The sequence below is a fragment of the Lutzomyia longipalpis genome, chromosome 2 (assembly GCF_024334085.1).
Source record: "Lutzomyia longipalpis isolate SR_M1_2022 chromosome 2, ASM2433408v1".
Lineage (NCBI taxonomy): Eukaryota > Metazoa > Arthropoda > Insecta > Diptera > Psychodidae > Lutzomyia > Lutzomyia longipalpis.
This window is the reverse complement of record NC_074708.1, coordinates 31,249,848-31,266,740: the sequence shown is the minus strand read 5'-3', so window position 1 is coordinate 31,266,740 and position 16,893 is coordinate 31,249,848. Positions and strand designations below refer to the sequence as shown.

At 44.1% G+C, this 16,893-nt stretch overlaps 2 protein-coding genes across 2 annotated transcripts in view; one reads left to right on the top strand and one right to left on the bottom strand.

Annotated features, from left to right (window-relative positions):
- Positions 1 to 16,893, bottom strand: part of LOC129790280 (RUS family member 1) — a 213,192-nt gene that overhangs the window by 161,894 nt on the left and 34,405 nt on the right. The window lies entirely within an intron of this gene.
- LOC129790089 (uncharacterized) overlaps positions 1 to 16,893 on the top strand; it is a 177,851-nt gene that overhangs the window by 142,243 nt on the left and 18,715 nt on the right. The window contains exons 32-56 of the mRNA XM_055827303.1: positions 59 to 382; positions 564 to 887; positions 1,193 to 1,507; positions 2,623 to 2,949; positions 3,081 to 6,917; positions 7,372 to 7,698; positions 7,776 to 8,090; positions 8,148 to 8,483; positions 8,549 to 9,235; positions 9,295 to 9,945; positions 10,077 to 10,391; positions 10,449 to 10,784; positions 10,850 to 11,155; positions 11,231 to 11,536; positions 11,596 to 12,246; positions 12,378 to 12,692; positions 12,750 to 13,085; positions 13,151 to 13,456; positions 13,532 to 13,837; positions 13,897 to 14,547; positions 14,679 to 14,993; positions 15,051 to 15,383; positions 15,449 to 15,754; positions 15,830 to 16,135; positions 16,194 to 16,844. Coding sequence (XP_055683278.1) covers positions 59 to 382; positions 564 to 887; positions 1,193 to 1,507; positions 2,623 to 2,949; positions 3,081 to 6,917; positions 7,372 to 7,698; positions 7,776 to 8,090; positions 8,148 to 8,483; positions 8,549 to 9,235; positions 9,295 to 9,945; positions 10,077 to 10,391; positions 10,449 to 10,784; positions 10,850 to 11,155; positions 11,231 to 11,536; positions 11,596 to 12,246; positions 12,378 to 12,692; positions 12,750 to 13,085; positions 13,151 to 13,456; positions 13,532 to 13,837; positions 13,897 to 14,547; positions 14,679 to 14,993; positions 15,051 to 15,383; positions 15,449 to 15,754; positions 15,830 to 16,135; positions 16,194 to 16,844 — 13,182 coding nt within the window. The remainder of the gene's footprint in view (positions 1 to 58; positions 383 to 563; positions 888 to 1,192; positions 1,508 to 2,622; positions 2,950 to 3,080; positions 6,918 to 7,371; positions 7,699 to 7,775; positions 8,091 to 8,147; positions 8,484 to 8,548; positions 9,236 to 9,294; positions 9,946 to 10,076; positions 10,392 to 10,448; positions 10,785 to 10,849; positions 11,156 to 11,230; positions 11,537 to 11,595; positions 12,247 to 12,377; positions 12,693 to 12,749; positions 13,086 to 13,150; positions 13,457 to 13,531; positions 13,838 to 13,896; positions 14,548 to 14,678; positions 14,994 to 15,050; positions 15,384 to 15,448; positions 15,755 to 15,829; positions 16,136 to 16,193; positions 16,845 to 16,893) is intronic.

Sequence of the window (16,893 nt, the reverse complement as noted above, 5' to 3'; positions counted from 1 at the left end):
TGCTCTCCTCTATGTGTCTCTATTTGCATTCTGTAAATATGTATCAAACACTATGTAGAACGTCCTGTTGTGGTACCCACCGGTGATCCCTGTGTACCCTCTCCCTGTGGACCAAATAGCCAATGTCGTGCTGTTGGTGAAACGGCTGCGTGTTCCTGCTTACCAAATTACATTGGCAAAGCACCCAATTGTCGACCCGAATGCACCATTAATGCCGAATGCTCACCAAGTTTGGCATGCATCAATGAGCGGTGCAAGGATCCGTGCATTGGTTCGTGCGGAGCCAATGCTCGTTGCACTGTTATTAGTCACAATCCCGTGTGTCAGTGTGATGTTGGATTCACTGGCGATCCCTTTGCCATTTGTACTGAAATACCAAGATGTAAGACATCTTCCACTTCATTTATTTGTCCTGAATTTTATTGAAATGCTTCAGACTCTGTAATCCGGAGTTTGTGATTTTTCTTTTTGTTTTTTTTTTCAAAAGTTCAACGGTTTTCAGGTTTAAAATTCAAATTCAAGCCTTAGTTTTAATGCAATTTTTTGTTGTGTATGTGGTATAGCTCAACCTGTTCCGGAAGTACGAAATCCCTGCAATCCATCACCCTGTGGTGCTAATGCTGTATGCAAAGAAAGAAATGGCGCAGGAAGTTGTGCCTGCCTCCCAGAATACTACGGGGATCCTTACAGTGGATGTCGTCCGGAATGTGTTCAAAATTCAGACTGTGATCGATCAAAGGCTTGCGTTAATAACAAATGCCGCGATCCATGTCCAGGAGTGTGTGGTGTCAATGCTGACTGCCAAGTACATAACCATGCACCAACTTGCTTCTGCATTCCTGGCTATACTGGTGATCCGTCAACTGTCTGTAGAATCATTGAACCAGGTAAGAGCAGATGAGCCTGAATTTGGGGAATTACACCGAAAGAAAAAATCACTAGAATTAGAGAATTTTTTACCCTCAATGGTGGAAAATATTCCGAAATGCTGAGAAAGTTCATGGAAAAAAAATTTGCGACAGAAAAATACAAAAAATAAGGAAATACATTAGTGGTAAAAAGAGGGAATGAAAAAATGTCAAGATCCTGATTTTACAAACCTATTTCAAAAGCATACCACCATTATTTATGTTTTTTTTATAATTTGTAAATATGCTCGTAAACTGATGAAAAAAAAACTATTCCTATATAGTAACAACCCCACCGCCTACAAATCCCTGCCAACCCTCACCCTGTGGTCCAAATAGTGTATGCCGCGAGGTGAACAATCACGCTGTGTGTTCATGTCAACCCAATTTCCGTGGATCGCCACCCAATTGCCGGCCAGAATGCGTTGTCAGTTCTGAATGTACGCAAGATAAGGCTTGCGTTAATCAGAAATGCGTAGATCCATGCCCCGGTACATGTGGCATCAATGCCAAGTGCCAGGTTGTGAATCACAGTCCAATCTGTAGCTGTGCCAAGGGTTACACCGGCGATCCATTTGTACGATGTTCCCAAGTCGAATGTGAGCATGCTATATACTTTATTCTTTCTTTCTTATTTTTTTTTTACTTATCGTACTTGACAGAGATAAACTATTTTGGGTAAATATTCCATTAGATAAAATAAAATTAAATTTGCTTAATCGTTCGACGATTATTGGGTCACACGCTGACCCAAAGGCTCGATTTTGAAAATGTTTCATTTTGTTTATTTATTTTATGAGTACTGAGTCCAAATTAGAACAAAACTATGTCTTTACAATTCCTGATCATTTTATGATCCCAAGGGACATCCCGAAGGAAATGACTCACAGGATCAGGAAGAACGGAAAACCGAAAATTTTTGAGTTAGAATTTTTTGCTAAAAATGTCTTATTTGAGTTCAAAGGAACCCATAAAAATTATATTTAGTTCAATCAGCTTGAGCTTCAATCAGACTGATCGCGGACCTGAAAGGGTTAAATCGTGAGCTACAATATTTTACAAATTGGATGGCAATACTTTCAATGAATTTCACTGCTTATATTATATTTCCATTTCCTTTTGTGATATTTAATTTTTTTTTGGAAAGCTTTATTTTTGCTTCCCCCCACCCCATAAAAAAATACTGGAATATTTTTAATGTTAATGAGTGAAATAATGCATTAATATCGGACATAAATACACTCTAAAAATATTTTTTTGTAAAATTTACGAAATGGGAATTTTACGGTACTATAGTAAATGTCTTAAATATTTTTTTTTACTAAAATTTGGGTAGAAAATATTTACTAAAGTAAAGAGACTTACTTTATTAAATCTCCAAAGAGTTCAATGTTCATTTTTACTGAATTTTTGGTTATTTGTTACTGAAATTCTTTTTAAAAAAAAATCTGAAAGTAATTTTTCTTTATGCTTCTTTTAATTTAATTTAATTATATTCTGAATCCAATTGGCTTTCATTTTACAAATTAATTCACATTGCTGATTCTATGCGATTTTTAATTTTTGCCGCAAACGTGTTTTATTTTCCCTTCACATTTTCTTTTTTACCATTAGGATTTACAATCTTTTCCTATCTTTAGGCGTAATTTATCTCTGGCAAATACGATTATTTCCAACTTAAGGAATGTGAGTTTAACAACCTTTAATCTTACAGTACCACCCCCCTCGAGAGATTCGGGTAATCCTTGTATCCCATCACCTTGTGGGCCAAATAGTCAGTGTAGGGTGATTGGGGATCAAGCTGCATGTTCCTGCATGCCCAATTACGTGGGTAGGTCGCCAAATTGTCGCCCTGAGTGTACCATCAATGCTGAATGCCCAAGCAATTTGGCATGTGTGAATGAGAGGTGTAAAGACCCCTGTCCAGGTTCATGTGGGCAAAATGCTCTGTGTAGTGTGATAAAACATAATCCTGTTTGCACGTGTACCCAAGGCTATGAAGGAGATCCTCTTGTCCAATGCAGTCCTGCATTACCTCCATGTGAGATTTCTTTTCTTTCTTTTTTTTTTTTACTTTTCTATATATTTTGTTTTTAATTTTTAAATTAATCAAGGATGGATGAATTAGGTAATTTTTAAGCAATATCCTAACGCATCCTTTTGGTCTTGTAGCAACTGAACGGGCTCCTCCTCCAACACCTTGTATACCATCTCCATGTGGACCAAATGCTGAGTGTAGGGAACGTAATGGTGCAGGAGCTTGCTTCTGCCATGAAGGTTTCGAAGGAAATCCCTACGATGCCACAAAGGGATGTCGTCAGGAGTGTGAAGTCAATCAAGATTGTGCTCCTCAACTTGCATGTGTTCGCAATAAGTGCGTTGATCCGTGCATTGGAACATGTGGAACCTATGCTATCTGCACAGTGGAAAATCATTTCCCCGTTTGCACATGTCCACCAGGCTATACAGGAGATCCATTCTTCCTGTGTCGCGAAGAACCTGTTACGCAACCACCAAGGCGAACTGAAAATCCCTGCATTCCAACACCGTGTGGTCCAAACAGCAATTGTAGGACTGTTAATGAGCAAGCAGTTTGCTCATGTCAGCCAACCTACATCGGTACACCACCACAGTGCCGTCCAGAGTGTGTTGTAAATTCCGAATGTCCCGCAGATAGGGCATGCATTAATCAGAGATGCTCTGATCCTTGTCCAAATACATGCGGTATTCAAGCTCAGTGCTCAACAAGGAATCACAATCCAATCTGTGCTTGTCCACCTGGCTTCACTGGGGATCCATTTGCTCAGTGCACAAGGATTCCAATTGTGCCACAACCAACAACAACCGAGAGACCACCTTCATGTACACCATCCCCATGTGGACCCAATTCAAAATGTCAGATTGTTGGTGGCAACCCAGCTTGCTCGTGTCTGGAGGATTACGTTGGCAGCCCACCAAATTGCCGACCAGAGTGTGTTCTCAATTCCGAATGTAGTGGCCCATTTGCGTGTATTAATCAGAAATGCAAGGATCCTTGTCCAGGATCGTGTGGTTTTGATGCTAAATGCCATGTTCTCAATCATGTTCCCATCTGCACGTGCAATGATGGCTTTGAAGGTGATCCCTTCATTAGATGCAATAGAATTCCACCAACAACTTTACCACCAATTGTATCCGATCCTTGCAACCCATCACCATGTGGACCCAACACGCATTGCAACAATGGAGAGTGCACGTGTATTGCGGAGTACGTAGGCAATCCTTATGAAGGATGTCGCCCAGAATGCGTTCTCAGTTCAGACTGTAGTCGTGACAAGGCCTGTCTCCGCAACAAATGTCGCGATCCATGCCCAGGAACGTGTGGTCAGAATGCCAAGTGCGAAGTTGTCAATCACATTCCGATTTGCTCCTGCCCAACTGGATACACCGGAGATCCATTCAGTCACTGTCGTGTCGTGGAAATTGTTCCAGAACCTAAACGAGACCCGTGCAATCCATCACCATGTGGACCAAATAGTCAATGTCGCCAAATCAGTGATCAAGCTGTGTGCTCATGCCTTCAAGGATTTATCGGAGCTCCACCACAGTGTAGACCTGAATGTATCATTAGTAGTGAATGCTCACAAACACAGGCCTGTATCAATCAGAAATGTGTGGATCCATGCAGAGGAGCTTGCGGAGTGAATGCTAGATGCGAAGTCATAAATCATAGTCCCATTTGCAGTTGCAGTGCAGGACAAACTGGTGATCCATTTAGCAGTTGCCAACCGCTTCCACCACCACCAGCCCCCAAGGAAGAACCTATTGCTCACGATCCTTGCAACCCATCACCATGTGGTCCCAATTCAATTTGTCGCGCAAGTGCTAGTGGTGCTCCATCTTGCCAATGTATCGCTGGATACGTGGGTGCTCCACCAAATTGTCGACCGGAATGTGTCATTAATCCCGACTGTCCGAGTCATCAAGCTTGTGTTAATAATAAATGCGTAGACCCATGCCCAGGATCGTGTGGAACAAATGCAGAATGTCGTGTAATTTCTCATGCAGTAGTCTGCACATGTTCCGCCGGCTATACTGGAAATCCATTTGTGCAATGCGTTGTGCAGCAACAGGAAAGAATAAATCCTTGTGAACCCTCACCATGTGGACCCAATGCTGAGTGCATTCGTCGTAATGATGCTGGTGCATGCAAATGCATTGAGGATTACCAAGGAAATCCTTATGAAGGATGCCGACCGGAATGCGTTCTCAGTTCTGACTGTCCTACCGACAAAGCGTGCATCCGGAACAAGTGTGGTGATCCTTGTCCAGGAGTTTGTGGTGAAAATGCTCAATGTCAAGTTATCAATCATGTACCACGATGCTCATGCTTTGACGGCTACATCGGTGATCCATTCACACGGTGTCAATTGCGACCCGTTGAACCTGTTACAGTGCAACCTGTTGATCCGTGCAATCCATCACCATGTGGTCCAAATGCTAGGTGTCGTGTATCCAATGGGGTTGCTGTGTGCTCATGCGAAGCTGAATATATAGGAGCACCACCAAATTGCCGTCCTGAGTGTACAGTAAATGCAGAATGTCCATCAAATAAAGCGTGCCATAAATTCAAATGTGCCAATCCCTGCCACGGAACGTGTGGCTTCAATGCCAGATGCGAAGTCATCAATCATAACCCAATCTGCAGCTGTCCACCAGACATGACAGGGGATCCATTCACGAGATGTACACCTGTGGTGAAACAAGAACCTCCACCACAACCAAGACCAGTTGATCCTTGCAACCCATCACCGTGTGGTCTGTATGCTGACTGCCAAGCCCTACAGGGTTCACCGTCATGTTCCTGCAAATTTGGCTATATTGGATCACCACCTAATTGCCGTCCCGAATGTGTTGTTAACACCGATTGCTCATCCAGTAGAGCGTGTATTGCTGAGAAATGTCGCGATCCATGTGAGGGTTCGTGTGGATTCAATTCGGAATGCCGTGTTCAGAATCACATTCCAATCTGTACTTGTCGTCCAGGTTTCACTGGTGATCCATTTACGCAGTGTACAGAAATAATTGAACGTCTCCCACCTGTTACACCATCACCTGATCCATGCGATCCATCACCATGTGGATCAAATGCCAACTGTCGCAATGGAATTTGCTCTTGCATTCCGAATTACCTGGGCGATCCTTATACAGGATGCCGTCCTGAGTGCACAATGAATACGGACTGCTCACCCAATAAGGCATGTGTTAATACAAGATGCATAGATCCGTGCCCCGGAACTTGTGGACAAGATGCAAAATGCGAAGTATACAATCACATACCAACGTGCAGTTGTCCACCTGGCTTCCGTGGAGATCCATTTGTACTGTGTCGCCAAGTGCCAATTGTTCAAGAACCAATCAATCCATGCAACCCATCGCCATGTGGTCCCAATGCCATTTGTCGTGAAGCAAATGGAGCAGCCGTTTGCACGTGTCAACCACGAATGATTGGTGCTCCACCAAGCTGTCGTCCAGAATGCGTTGTGAGTGCAGAATGCGCCTTACAACAAGCTTGCTTGAATAACAGATGCCAAGATCCTTGCCCAGGAACATGTGGACAGAATGCCAAATGCCAAGTGATAAATCACAATCCAATTTGTTCATGTAGTCCCGGTTACACTGGTGATCCATTCTCACGATGCTATGAAATGCCACGATTGCCACCAGAACCAATAAATGTGTGTGCTCCTTCACCATGTGGACCAAATGCAGAGTGTAGAGATGTAGCTGGCACACCGGCTTGCTCCTGCCTTCCAAGCTACATTGGAACACCTCCAGGATGTCGTCCAGAGTGTACTATCAATCCTGAGTGTCCATCAACGAAAGCTTGTATGAATCAACGATGTGCTGATCCTTGTCCAGGATCCTGTGGAACAAATGCAAGATGCTCAGTGATAAATCACACACCGATTTGTACATGTGAAACAGGATACACCGGAGATCCGTTCTCAGGCTGCGTCCTCAGACAAGGTAGGAATATTTTGCTCTATTCCCCCTCAAAAATGCTTTCCTTATATTTGCTTGCCCTTCATTCCTTTTCGCATAAAAACCAATAATTGCCAATATTCAGCTACAAAATTTTTCCGCCATATACAAAATTAACTAAAAACGGTTCGAAAAATTGGATGCTTTTAAAAATATAAAGCATAACATATTTAGTAACAGAAACAAAAAACAGTGGTAAAGTCAAAATCTAGGTTATCAAGTGAAGTGATGGAAAAAGTTTATATTGAAGCTTTTATATCTGACGTGAAAGGGTTTAAGAATTAGTTTAGTGCTTTAGGTGCCACTTTTGCCCATACCCTAATCGCCTATTAATAATCCAAAGTGTAACCCTAAGCTACGCAACGCTTCGTTCAATAAAGGTGACACTAAACCCTGTCTCATTGTTAGTATCCCTAAGACCATCTCCCACCTATTTCAGTTGAATACCCTAAGGAAAACATAAATCCATGCCTCCCAAGTCCATGTGGTGCAAACGCCATATGTAGAGAACAAAATGGAGCAGGAAGCTGTTCATGCCTTCCAGAATATATTGGAAATCCTTATGAAGGATGCAGACCCGAATGTGTACTGAATTCTGATTGCCCCTCGAACAAAGCATGTATTCGGAATAAATGCAATGACCCATGTCCTGGAACTTGTGGCCAAAATGCCGATTGCCAAGTTGTCAATCACCTTCCCTCATGTACCTGCCGACCAGGATATACCGGTGATCCATTCCGTTACTGCAACGTAATCCCACCTGAGAGTAAGCCAAACCTATTCCATTTCCCAATTTAAACCTTAAATAATGACTATAAATCTATAATGATCTCCTCATCTTAGGAATTGTAACTGAATACGTTAATCCATGCCAACCCTCACCTTGCGGTCCAAATAGTCAATGTCGTGAAGTGAATGGACAAGCGGTTTGTTCTTGCCTTCCGACTTATGTAGGAAGCCCACCTGGTTGTAGGCCTGAATGTGTTGTTAGCTCCGAATGTCCGCTTGATAAGGCGTGCGTTAATCAAAAGTGTGTTGATCCTTGCCCTGGAACATGTGGAACGAATGCCAATTGCCGCGTAAACAATCACAGCCCCATCTGTACTTGCCAATCAGGCTATACTGGAGATCCTTTCTCCAGATGCTATCCAATTCCTCGTAAGAATGATCAAGTAAAAATCCTCGTTGCATTTTCTCACGGCCACTATTTTTTAGCACCCCCAGTGGAACCCGCCAGGGAAGAATATAGAGATCCTTGCAATCCTTCACCTTGTGGTCCCAATTCTCAGTGCCGTGACATAAATGGGTCACCATCATGTTCTTGTCTTGCTACCTACATTGGAACTCCACCAAACTGCAGGCCTGAGTGTACAATCAATTCCGAATGTCAGAGCAGTTTAGCTTGCATTAGAGAGAAATGTCGAGATCCATGTCCTGGATCTTGTGGCGTAAATGCTAGATGTTCTGTAATAAATCATACACCTATCTGCGTTTGTCCTGAAGGATATACCGGAGATCCATTTACAAGTTGTCACCCTGCTCCTCCCCCACGTAAGCTTATCAAATATTCCTAGATTTTTCGCGTTCAAGTTACAATATATTTTACACCCTTGCAGCAAGAGAACCCGTTCTGGATGATCCTTGCAATCCATCTCCGTGTGGCGCTAATGCGCAATGTCGCGATGGCATTTGCACGTGTCTGCCTGAATATCAGGGTGATCCTTATAGAGGCTGTCGTCCCGAATGTGTTTTGAATTCGGACTGTCCCAGAAACAAAGCTTGTCTACGAAGCAAATGCGCCGATCCTTGCCCTGGAACCTGTGGCTTGAATGCCATTTGTGAAGTTATCAATCACATCCCAATGTGCACTTGTCCTTCAGGAATGACTGGCAATGCCTTTGTCCAGTGTCGACAGGAACCAAGTAAATATCCTGTTACCAATACTCCCTCTTCAGATCCAAATAACCCCTATTTCTCTTACCCCCAATCACCTGTAGCTCCTGTTATTACAAACCCATGCAATCCCTCGCCCTGCGGTCCCAACAGTCAGTGTCGCGAAATCAACGGACAAGCCGTATGCTCATGCGTACCTGGATACATAGGAAGCCCACCTACGTGCCGACCTGAATGTATTGTGAACTCAGATTGTAGTGCCAATGAAGCATGTCAAAATCAGAAATGTCGCGACCCATGTCCAGGAACCTGTGGAGTAGGTGCGAAATGCACTGTGGTTAACCACAATCCGATTTGTAGTTGCCCTCCACGATTTACTGGAGATCCGTTTATTCGTTGTCAACCCATAAGTAAGACAATTTGTTTTTTTAGGTTTCGAATCGTTCTCTGACCATTTAAACCCTTTCAGTTGAAACTCCAGTTGTTCAGGAACCCATTAATCCATGCCAACCCTCACCCTGTGGACCCAATGCTCAATGTCAAGCTGTTGGAGATTCTCCATCTTGTTCATGCCTTCAAGGTTTTATTGGATCTCCTCCAAATTGCAGACCAGAATGTGTTAGCAATTCAGAATGCTCCTTCAATTTGGCCTGTATTAATCAAAAGTGTCGAGACCCGTGTCCAGGAGCATGTGGACAAAATGCCGAATGCAGAGTAGTCAGTCACGCTCCAATGTGCATCTGTATAGAAGGCTATATCGGAGATCCGTTTACACAATGCCAGCAACGTCAACAAGTTTATCCAGTAGAACGTCCAACGCCTTGTACTCCAAGTCCTTGTGGGGCTAATGCAATCTGTAGAGAACAAAACGGAGCAGGAAGTTGTTCATGCCTTCCTGAATACATTGGGAATCCTTACGAAGGCTGTAGGCCCGAGTGTGTACTGAATTCGGATTGTCCCTCAAACAAAGCATGTATTCGGAACAAATGTCAAGATCCTTGCCCTGGAACTTGCGGTCAAAATGCTGACTGTCAAGTTGTAAATCACCTCCCCTCGTGTACCTGCCGTCCAGGATATACCGGCGATCCATTCCGCTACTGTAATATAATTCCCCCAGAAAGTAAGCTCCATTTCCTCATACTCATACTTTTCATAATTGACTTGATACGACTTGACGAACTACGAACTATTTTTATTCATAATTCTTACACATACATATTTCTTCATTATCATTTTATCTGTGTCACCTAGGAATCGAACACGAATACGTAAATCCATGCCAGCCCTCACCTTGCGGTCCAAATAGTCAATGTCGTGAAGTGAATGGACAAGCGGTTTGTTCTTGCCTTCCGACTTATGTAGGAAGCCCACCTGGTTGTAGGCCTGAATGTGTTGTTAGCTCCGAATGTCCGCTTGATAAGGCGTGCGTTAATCAAAAGTGTGTTGATCCTTGCCCTGGAACATGTGGAACGAATGCCAATTGCCGCGTAAACAATCACAGCCCCATCTGTACTTGCCAGTCAGGCTATACTGGAGATCCTTTCTCCAGATGCTATCCAATTCCTCGTAAGAATAATCAAGTAAAAATCCTCGTTGCATTTTCTCACGGCCCCTATTTTTTAGCACCCCCAGTGGAACCCGCCAGGGAAGAATATAGAGATCCTTGCAATCCTTCACCTTGTGGTCCCAATTCTCAGTGCCGTGACATAAATGGGTCACCATCATGTTCTTGTCTTGCTACCTACATTGGAACTCCACCAAACTGCAGGCCTGAGTGTACAATCAATTCCGAATGTCAGAGCAGCTTAGCTTGCATTAGAGAGAAATGTCGAGATCCATGTCCTGGATCTTGTGGCGTAAATGCTAGATGTTCTGTAATAAATCATACACCTATCTGCGTTTGTCCTGAAGGATATACCGGAGATCCATTTACAAGTTGTCACCCTGCTCCTCCCCCACGTAAGCTTATCAAATATTCCTAGATTTTTCGCGTTCAAGTTACAATATATTTTACACCCTTGCAGCAAGAGAACCCGTTCTGGATGATCCTTGCAATCCATCTCCGTGTGGCGCTAATGCGCAATGTCGCGATGGCATTTGCACGTGTCTGCCTGAATATCAGGGTGATCCTTATAGAGGCTGTCGTCCCGAATGTGTTTTGAATTCGGACTGTCCCAGAAACAAAGCTTGTCTACGAAGCAAATGCGCCGATCCTTGCCCTGGAACCTGTGGCTTGAATGCCATTTGTGAAGTTATCAATCACATCCCAATGTGCACTTGTCCTTCAGGAATGACAGGCAATGCCTTTGTCCAGTGTCGACAGGAACCAAGTAAATATCCTGTTACCAATACTCCCTCTTCAGATCCAAATAACCCCTATTTCTCTTACCCCCAATCACCTGTAGCTCCTGTTATTACAAACCCATGCAATCCCTCGCCCTGCGGTCCCAACAGTCAGTGTCGCGAAATCAACGGACAAGCCGTATGCTCATGCGTACCTGGATACATAGGAAGCCCACCTACGTGCCGACCTGAATGTATTGTGAACTCAGATTGTAGTGCCAATGAAGCATGTCAAAATCAGAAATGTCGCGACCCATGTCCAGGAACCTGTGGAGTAGGTGCGAAATGCACTGTGGTTAACCACAATCCGATTTGTAGTTGCCCTCCACGATTTACTGGAGATCCGTTTATTCGTTGTCAACCCATAAGTAAGACAATTTGTTTTTTTAGGTTTCGAATCATTCTCTGACCATTTAAACCCTTTCAGTTGAAACTCCAGTTGTTCAGGAACCCATTAATCCATGCCAACCCTCACCCTGTGGACCCAATGCTCAATGTCAAGCTGTTGGAGATTCTCCATCTTGTTCATGCCTTCAAGGTTTTATTGGATCTCCTCCAAATTGCAGACCAGAATGTGTTAGCAATTCAGAATGCTCCTTCAACTTGGCCTGTATTAATCAAAAGTGTCGAGACCCGTGTCCAGGAGCATGTGGACAAAATGCCGAATGCAGAGTGGTCAGTCATGCTCCAATGTGCATCTGTATAGAAGGCTATATCGGAGATCCGTTTACACAATGCCAGCAACGTCAACAAGTTTATCCAGTAGAACGTCCAACGCCTTGTACTCCAAGTCCTTGTGGGGCTAATGCAATCTGTAGAGAACAAAACGGAGCAGGAAGTTGTTCATGCCTTCCTGAATACATTGGGAATCCTTACGAAGGCTGTAGGCCCGAGTGTGTACTGAATTCGGATTGTCCCTCAAACAAAGCATGTATTCGGAACAAATGTCAAGATCCTTGCCCTGGAACTTGCGGTCAAAATGCTGACTGTCAAGTTGTAAATCACCTCCCCTCGTGTACCTGCCGTCCAGGATATACCGGCGATCCATTCCGCTACTGTAATATAATTCCCCCAGAAAGTAAGCTCCATTTCATCATACTCATACTTTTCATAATTGACTTGATACGACTTGACGAACTACGAACTATTTTTATTCATAATTCTTACACATACATATTTCTTCATTATCATTTTATCTGTGTCACCTAGGAATCGAACACGAATACGTAAATCCATGCCAGCCCTCACCTTGCGGTCCAAATAGTCAATGTCGTGAAGTGAATGGACAAGCGGTTTGTTCTTGCCTTCCGACTTATGTAGGAAGCCCACCTGGTTGTAGGCCTGAATGTGTTGTTAGCTCCGAATGTCCGCTTGATAAGGCGTGCGTTAATCAAAAGTGTGTTGATCCTTGCCCTGGAACATGTGGAACGAATGCCAATTGCCGCGTAAACAATCACAGCCCCATCTGTACTTGCCAGTCAGGCTATACTGGAGATCCTTTCTCCAGATGCTATCCAATTCCTCGTAAGAATGACCAAGCTAAAGACTTTGTTGCATTTTCTCACGGCCCCTATTTTTTAGCACCCCCAGTGGAACCCGCCAGGGAAGAATATAGAGATCCTTGCAATCCCTCACCTTGTGGTCCCAATTCTCAGTGCCGTGACATAAATGGGTCACCATCATGTTCTTGTCTTGCTACCTACATTGGAACTCCACCAAACTGCAGGCCTGAGTGTACAATCAATTCCGAATGTCAGAGCAGCTTAGCTTGCATTAGAGAGAAATGTCGAGATCCATGTCCTGGATCTTGTGGCGTAAATGCTAGATGTTCTGTAATAAATCATACACCTATCTGCGTTTGTCCTGAAGGATATACCGGAGATCCATTTACAAGTTGTCACCCTGCTCCTCCCCCACGTAAGCTTATCAAATATTCCTAGATTTTTCGCGTTCAAGTTACAATATATTTTACACCCTTGCAGCAAGAGAACCCGTTCTGGATGATCCTTGCAATCCATCTCCGTGTGGCGCTAATGCGCAATGTCGCGATGGCATTTGCACGTGTCTGCCTGAATATCAGGGTGATCCTTATAGAGGCTGTCGTCCCGAATGTGTTTTGAATTCGGACTGTCCCAGAAACAAAGCTTGTCTACGAAGCAAATGCGCCGATCCTTGCCCTGGAACCTGTGGCTTGAATGCCATTTGTGAAGTTATCAATCACATCCCAATGTGCACTTGTCCTTCAGGAATGACAGGCAATGCCTTTGTCCAGTGTCGACAGGAACCAAGTAAATATCCTGTTACCAATACTCCCTCTTCAGATCCAAATAACCCCTATTTCTCTTACCCCCAATCACCTGTAGCTCCTGTTATTACAAACCCATGCAATCCCTCGCCCTGCGGTCCCAACAGTCAGTGTCGCGAAATCAACGGACAAGCCGTATGCTCATGCGTACCTGGATACATAGGAAGCCCACCTACGTGCCGACCTGAATGTATTGTGAACTCAGATTGTAGTGCCAATGAAGCATGTCAAAATCAGAAATGTCGCGACCCATGTCCAGGAACCTGTGGAGTAGGTGCGAAATGCACTGTGGTTAACCACAATCCGATTTGTAGTTGCCCTCCACGATTTACTGGAGATCCGTTTATTCGTTGTCAACCCATAAGTAAGACAATTTGTTTTTTTAGGTTTCGAATCATTCTCTGACCATTTAAACCCTTTCAGTTGAAACTCCAGTTGTTCAGGAACCCATTAATCCATGCCAACCCTCACCCTGTGGACCCAATGCTCAATGTCAAGCTGTTGGAGATTCTCCATCTTGTTCATGCCTTCAAGGTTTTATTGGATCTCCTCCAAATTGCAGACCAGAATGTGTTAGCAATTCAGAATGCTCCTTCAACTTGGCCTGTATTAATCAAAAGTGTCGAGACCCGTGTCCAGGAGCATGTGGACAAAATGCCGAATGCAGAGTGGTCAGTCATGCTCCAATGTGCATCTGTATAGAAGGCTATATCGGAGATCCGTTTACACAATGCCAGCAACGTCAACAAGTTTATCCAGTAGAACGTCCAACGCCTTGTACTCCAAGTCCTTGTGGGGCTAATGCAATCTGTAGAGAACAAAACGGAGCAGGAAGTTGTTCATGCCTTCCTGAATACATTGGGAATCCTTACGAAGGCTGTAGGCCCGAGTGTGTACTGAATTCGGATTGTCCCTCAAACAAAGCATGTATTCGGAACAAATGTCAAGATCCTTGCCCTGGAACTTGCGGTCAAAATGCTGACTGTCAAGTTGTAAATCACCTCCCCTCGTGTACCTGCCGTCCAGGATATACCGGCGATCCATTCCGCTACTGTAATATAATTCCCCCAGAAAGTAAGCTCCATTTCATCATACTCATACTTTTCATAATTGACTTGATACGACTTGACGAACTACGAACTATTTTTATTCATAATTCTTACACATACATATTTCTTCATTATCATTTTATCTGTGTCACCTAGGAATCGAACACGAATACGTAAATCCATGCCAGCCCTCACCTTGCGGTCCAAATAGTCAATGTCGTGAAGTGAATGGACAAGCGGTTTGTTCTTGCCTTCCGACTTATGTAGGAAGCCCACCTGGTTGTAGGCCTGAATGTGTTGTTAGCTCCGAATGTCCGCTTGATAAGGCGTGCGTTAATCAAAAGTGTGTTGATCCTTGCCCTGGAACATGTGGAACGAATGCCAATTGCCGCGTAAACAATCACAGCCCCATCTGTACTTGCCAGTCAGGCTATACTGGAGATCCTTTCTCCAGATGCTATCCAATTCCTCGTAAGAATGACCAAGCTAAAGACTTTGTTGCATTTTCTCACGGCCCCTATTTTTTAGCACCCCCAGTGGAACCCGCCAGGGAAGAATATAGAGATCCTTGCAATCCCTCACCTTGTGGTCCCAATTCTCAGTGCCGTGACATAAATGGGTCACCATCATGTTCTTGTCTTGCTACCTACATTGGAACTCCACCAAACTGCAGGCCTGAGTGTACAATCAATTCCGAATGTCAGAGCAGCTTAGCTTGCATTAGAGAGAAATGTCGTCCATGTCCTGGATCTTGTGGCGTAAATGCTAGATGTTCTGTAATAAATCATACACCTATCTGCGTTTGTCCTGAAGGATATACCGGAGATCCATTTACAAGTTGTCACCCTGCTCCTCCCCCACGTAAGCTTATCAAATATTCCTAGATTTTTCGCGTTCAAGTTACAATATATTTTACACCCTTGCAGCAAGAGAACCCGTTCTGGATGATCCTTGCAATCCCTCTCCATGTGGCGCTAATGCGCAATGTCGCGATGGCATTTGCACGTGTCTGCCTGAATATCAGGGTGATCCTTATAGAGGCTGTCGTCCCGAATGTGTTTTGAATTCGGACTGTCCCAGAAACAAAGCTTGTCTACGAAGCAAATGCGCCGATCCTTGCCCTGGAACCTGTGGCTTGAATGCCATTTGTGAAGTTATCAATCACATCCCAATGTGCACTTGTCCTTCAGGAATGACAGGCAATGCCTTTGTCCAGTGTCGACAGGAACCAAGTAAATATCCTGTTACCAATACTCCCTCTTCAGATCCAAATAACCCCTATTTCTCTTACCCCCAATCACCTGTAGCTCCTGTTATTACAAACCCATGCAATCCCTCGCCCTGCGGTCCCAACAGTCAGTGTCGCGAAATCAACGGACAAGCCGTATGCTCATGCGTACCTGGATACATAGGAAGCCCACCTACGTGCCGACCTGAATGTATTGTGAACTCAGATTGTAGTGCCAATGAAGCATGTCAAAATCAGAAATGTCGCGACCCATGTCCAGGAACCTGTGGAGTAGGTGCGAAATGCACTGTGGTTAACCACAATCCGATTTGTAGTTGCCCTCCACGATTTACTGGAGATCCGTTTATTCGTTGTCAACCCATAAGTAAGACAATTTGTTCTTTATGTCTCGAATCGTTCTCTGACCATTTAAACCCTTTCAGTTGAAACTCCAGTTGTTCAGGAACCCATTAATCCATGCCAACCCTCACCCTGTGGACCCAATGCTCAATGTCAAGCTGTTGGAGATTCTCCATCTTGTTCATGCCTCCAAGGTTTTATTGGATCTCCTCCAAATTGTAGACCAGAATGTGTTAGCAATTCAGAATGCTCCTTCAATTTGGCCTGTATTAATCAAAAGTGTCGAGACCCGTGTCCAGGAGCATGTGGACAAAATGCCGAATGCAGAGTAGTCAGTCACGCTCCAATGTGCATCTGTATAGAAGGCTATATCGGAGATCCGTTTACACAATGCCAGCAACGTCAACAAGTTTATCCAGTAGAACGTCCAACGCCTTGTACTCCAAGTCCTTGTGGGGCTAATGCAATCTGTAGAGAACAAAACGGAGCAGGAAGTTGTTCATGCCTTCCTGAATACATTGGGAATCCTTACGAAGGCTGTAGGCCCGAGTGTGTACTGAATTCGGATTGTCCCTCAAACAAAGCATGTATTCGGAACAAATGTCAAGATCCTTGCCCTGGAACTTGCGGTCAAAATGCTGACTGTCAAGTTGTAAATCACCTCCCCTCGTGTACCTGCCGTCCAGGATATACCGGCGATCCATTCCGCTACTGTAATATAATTCCCCCAGAAAGTAAGCTCCATTTCATCATACTCATACTTTTCATAATTGACTTGATACG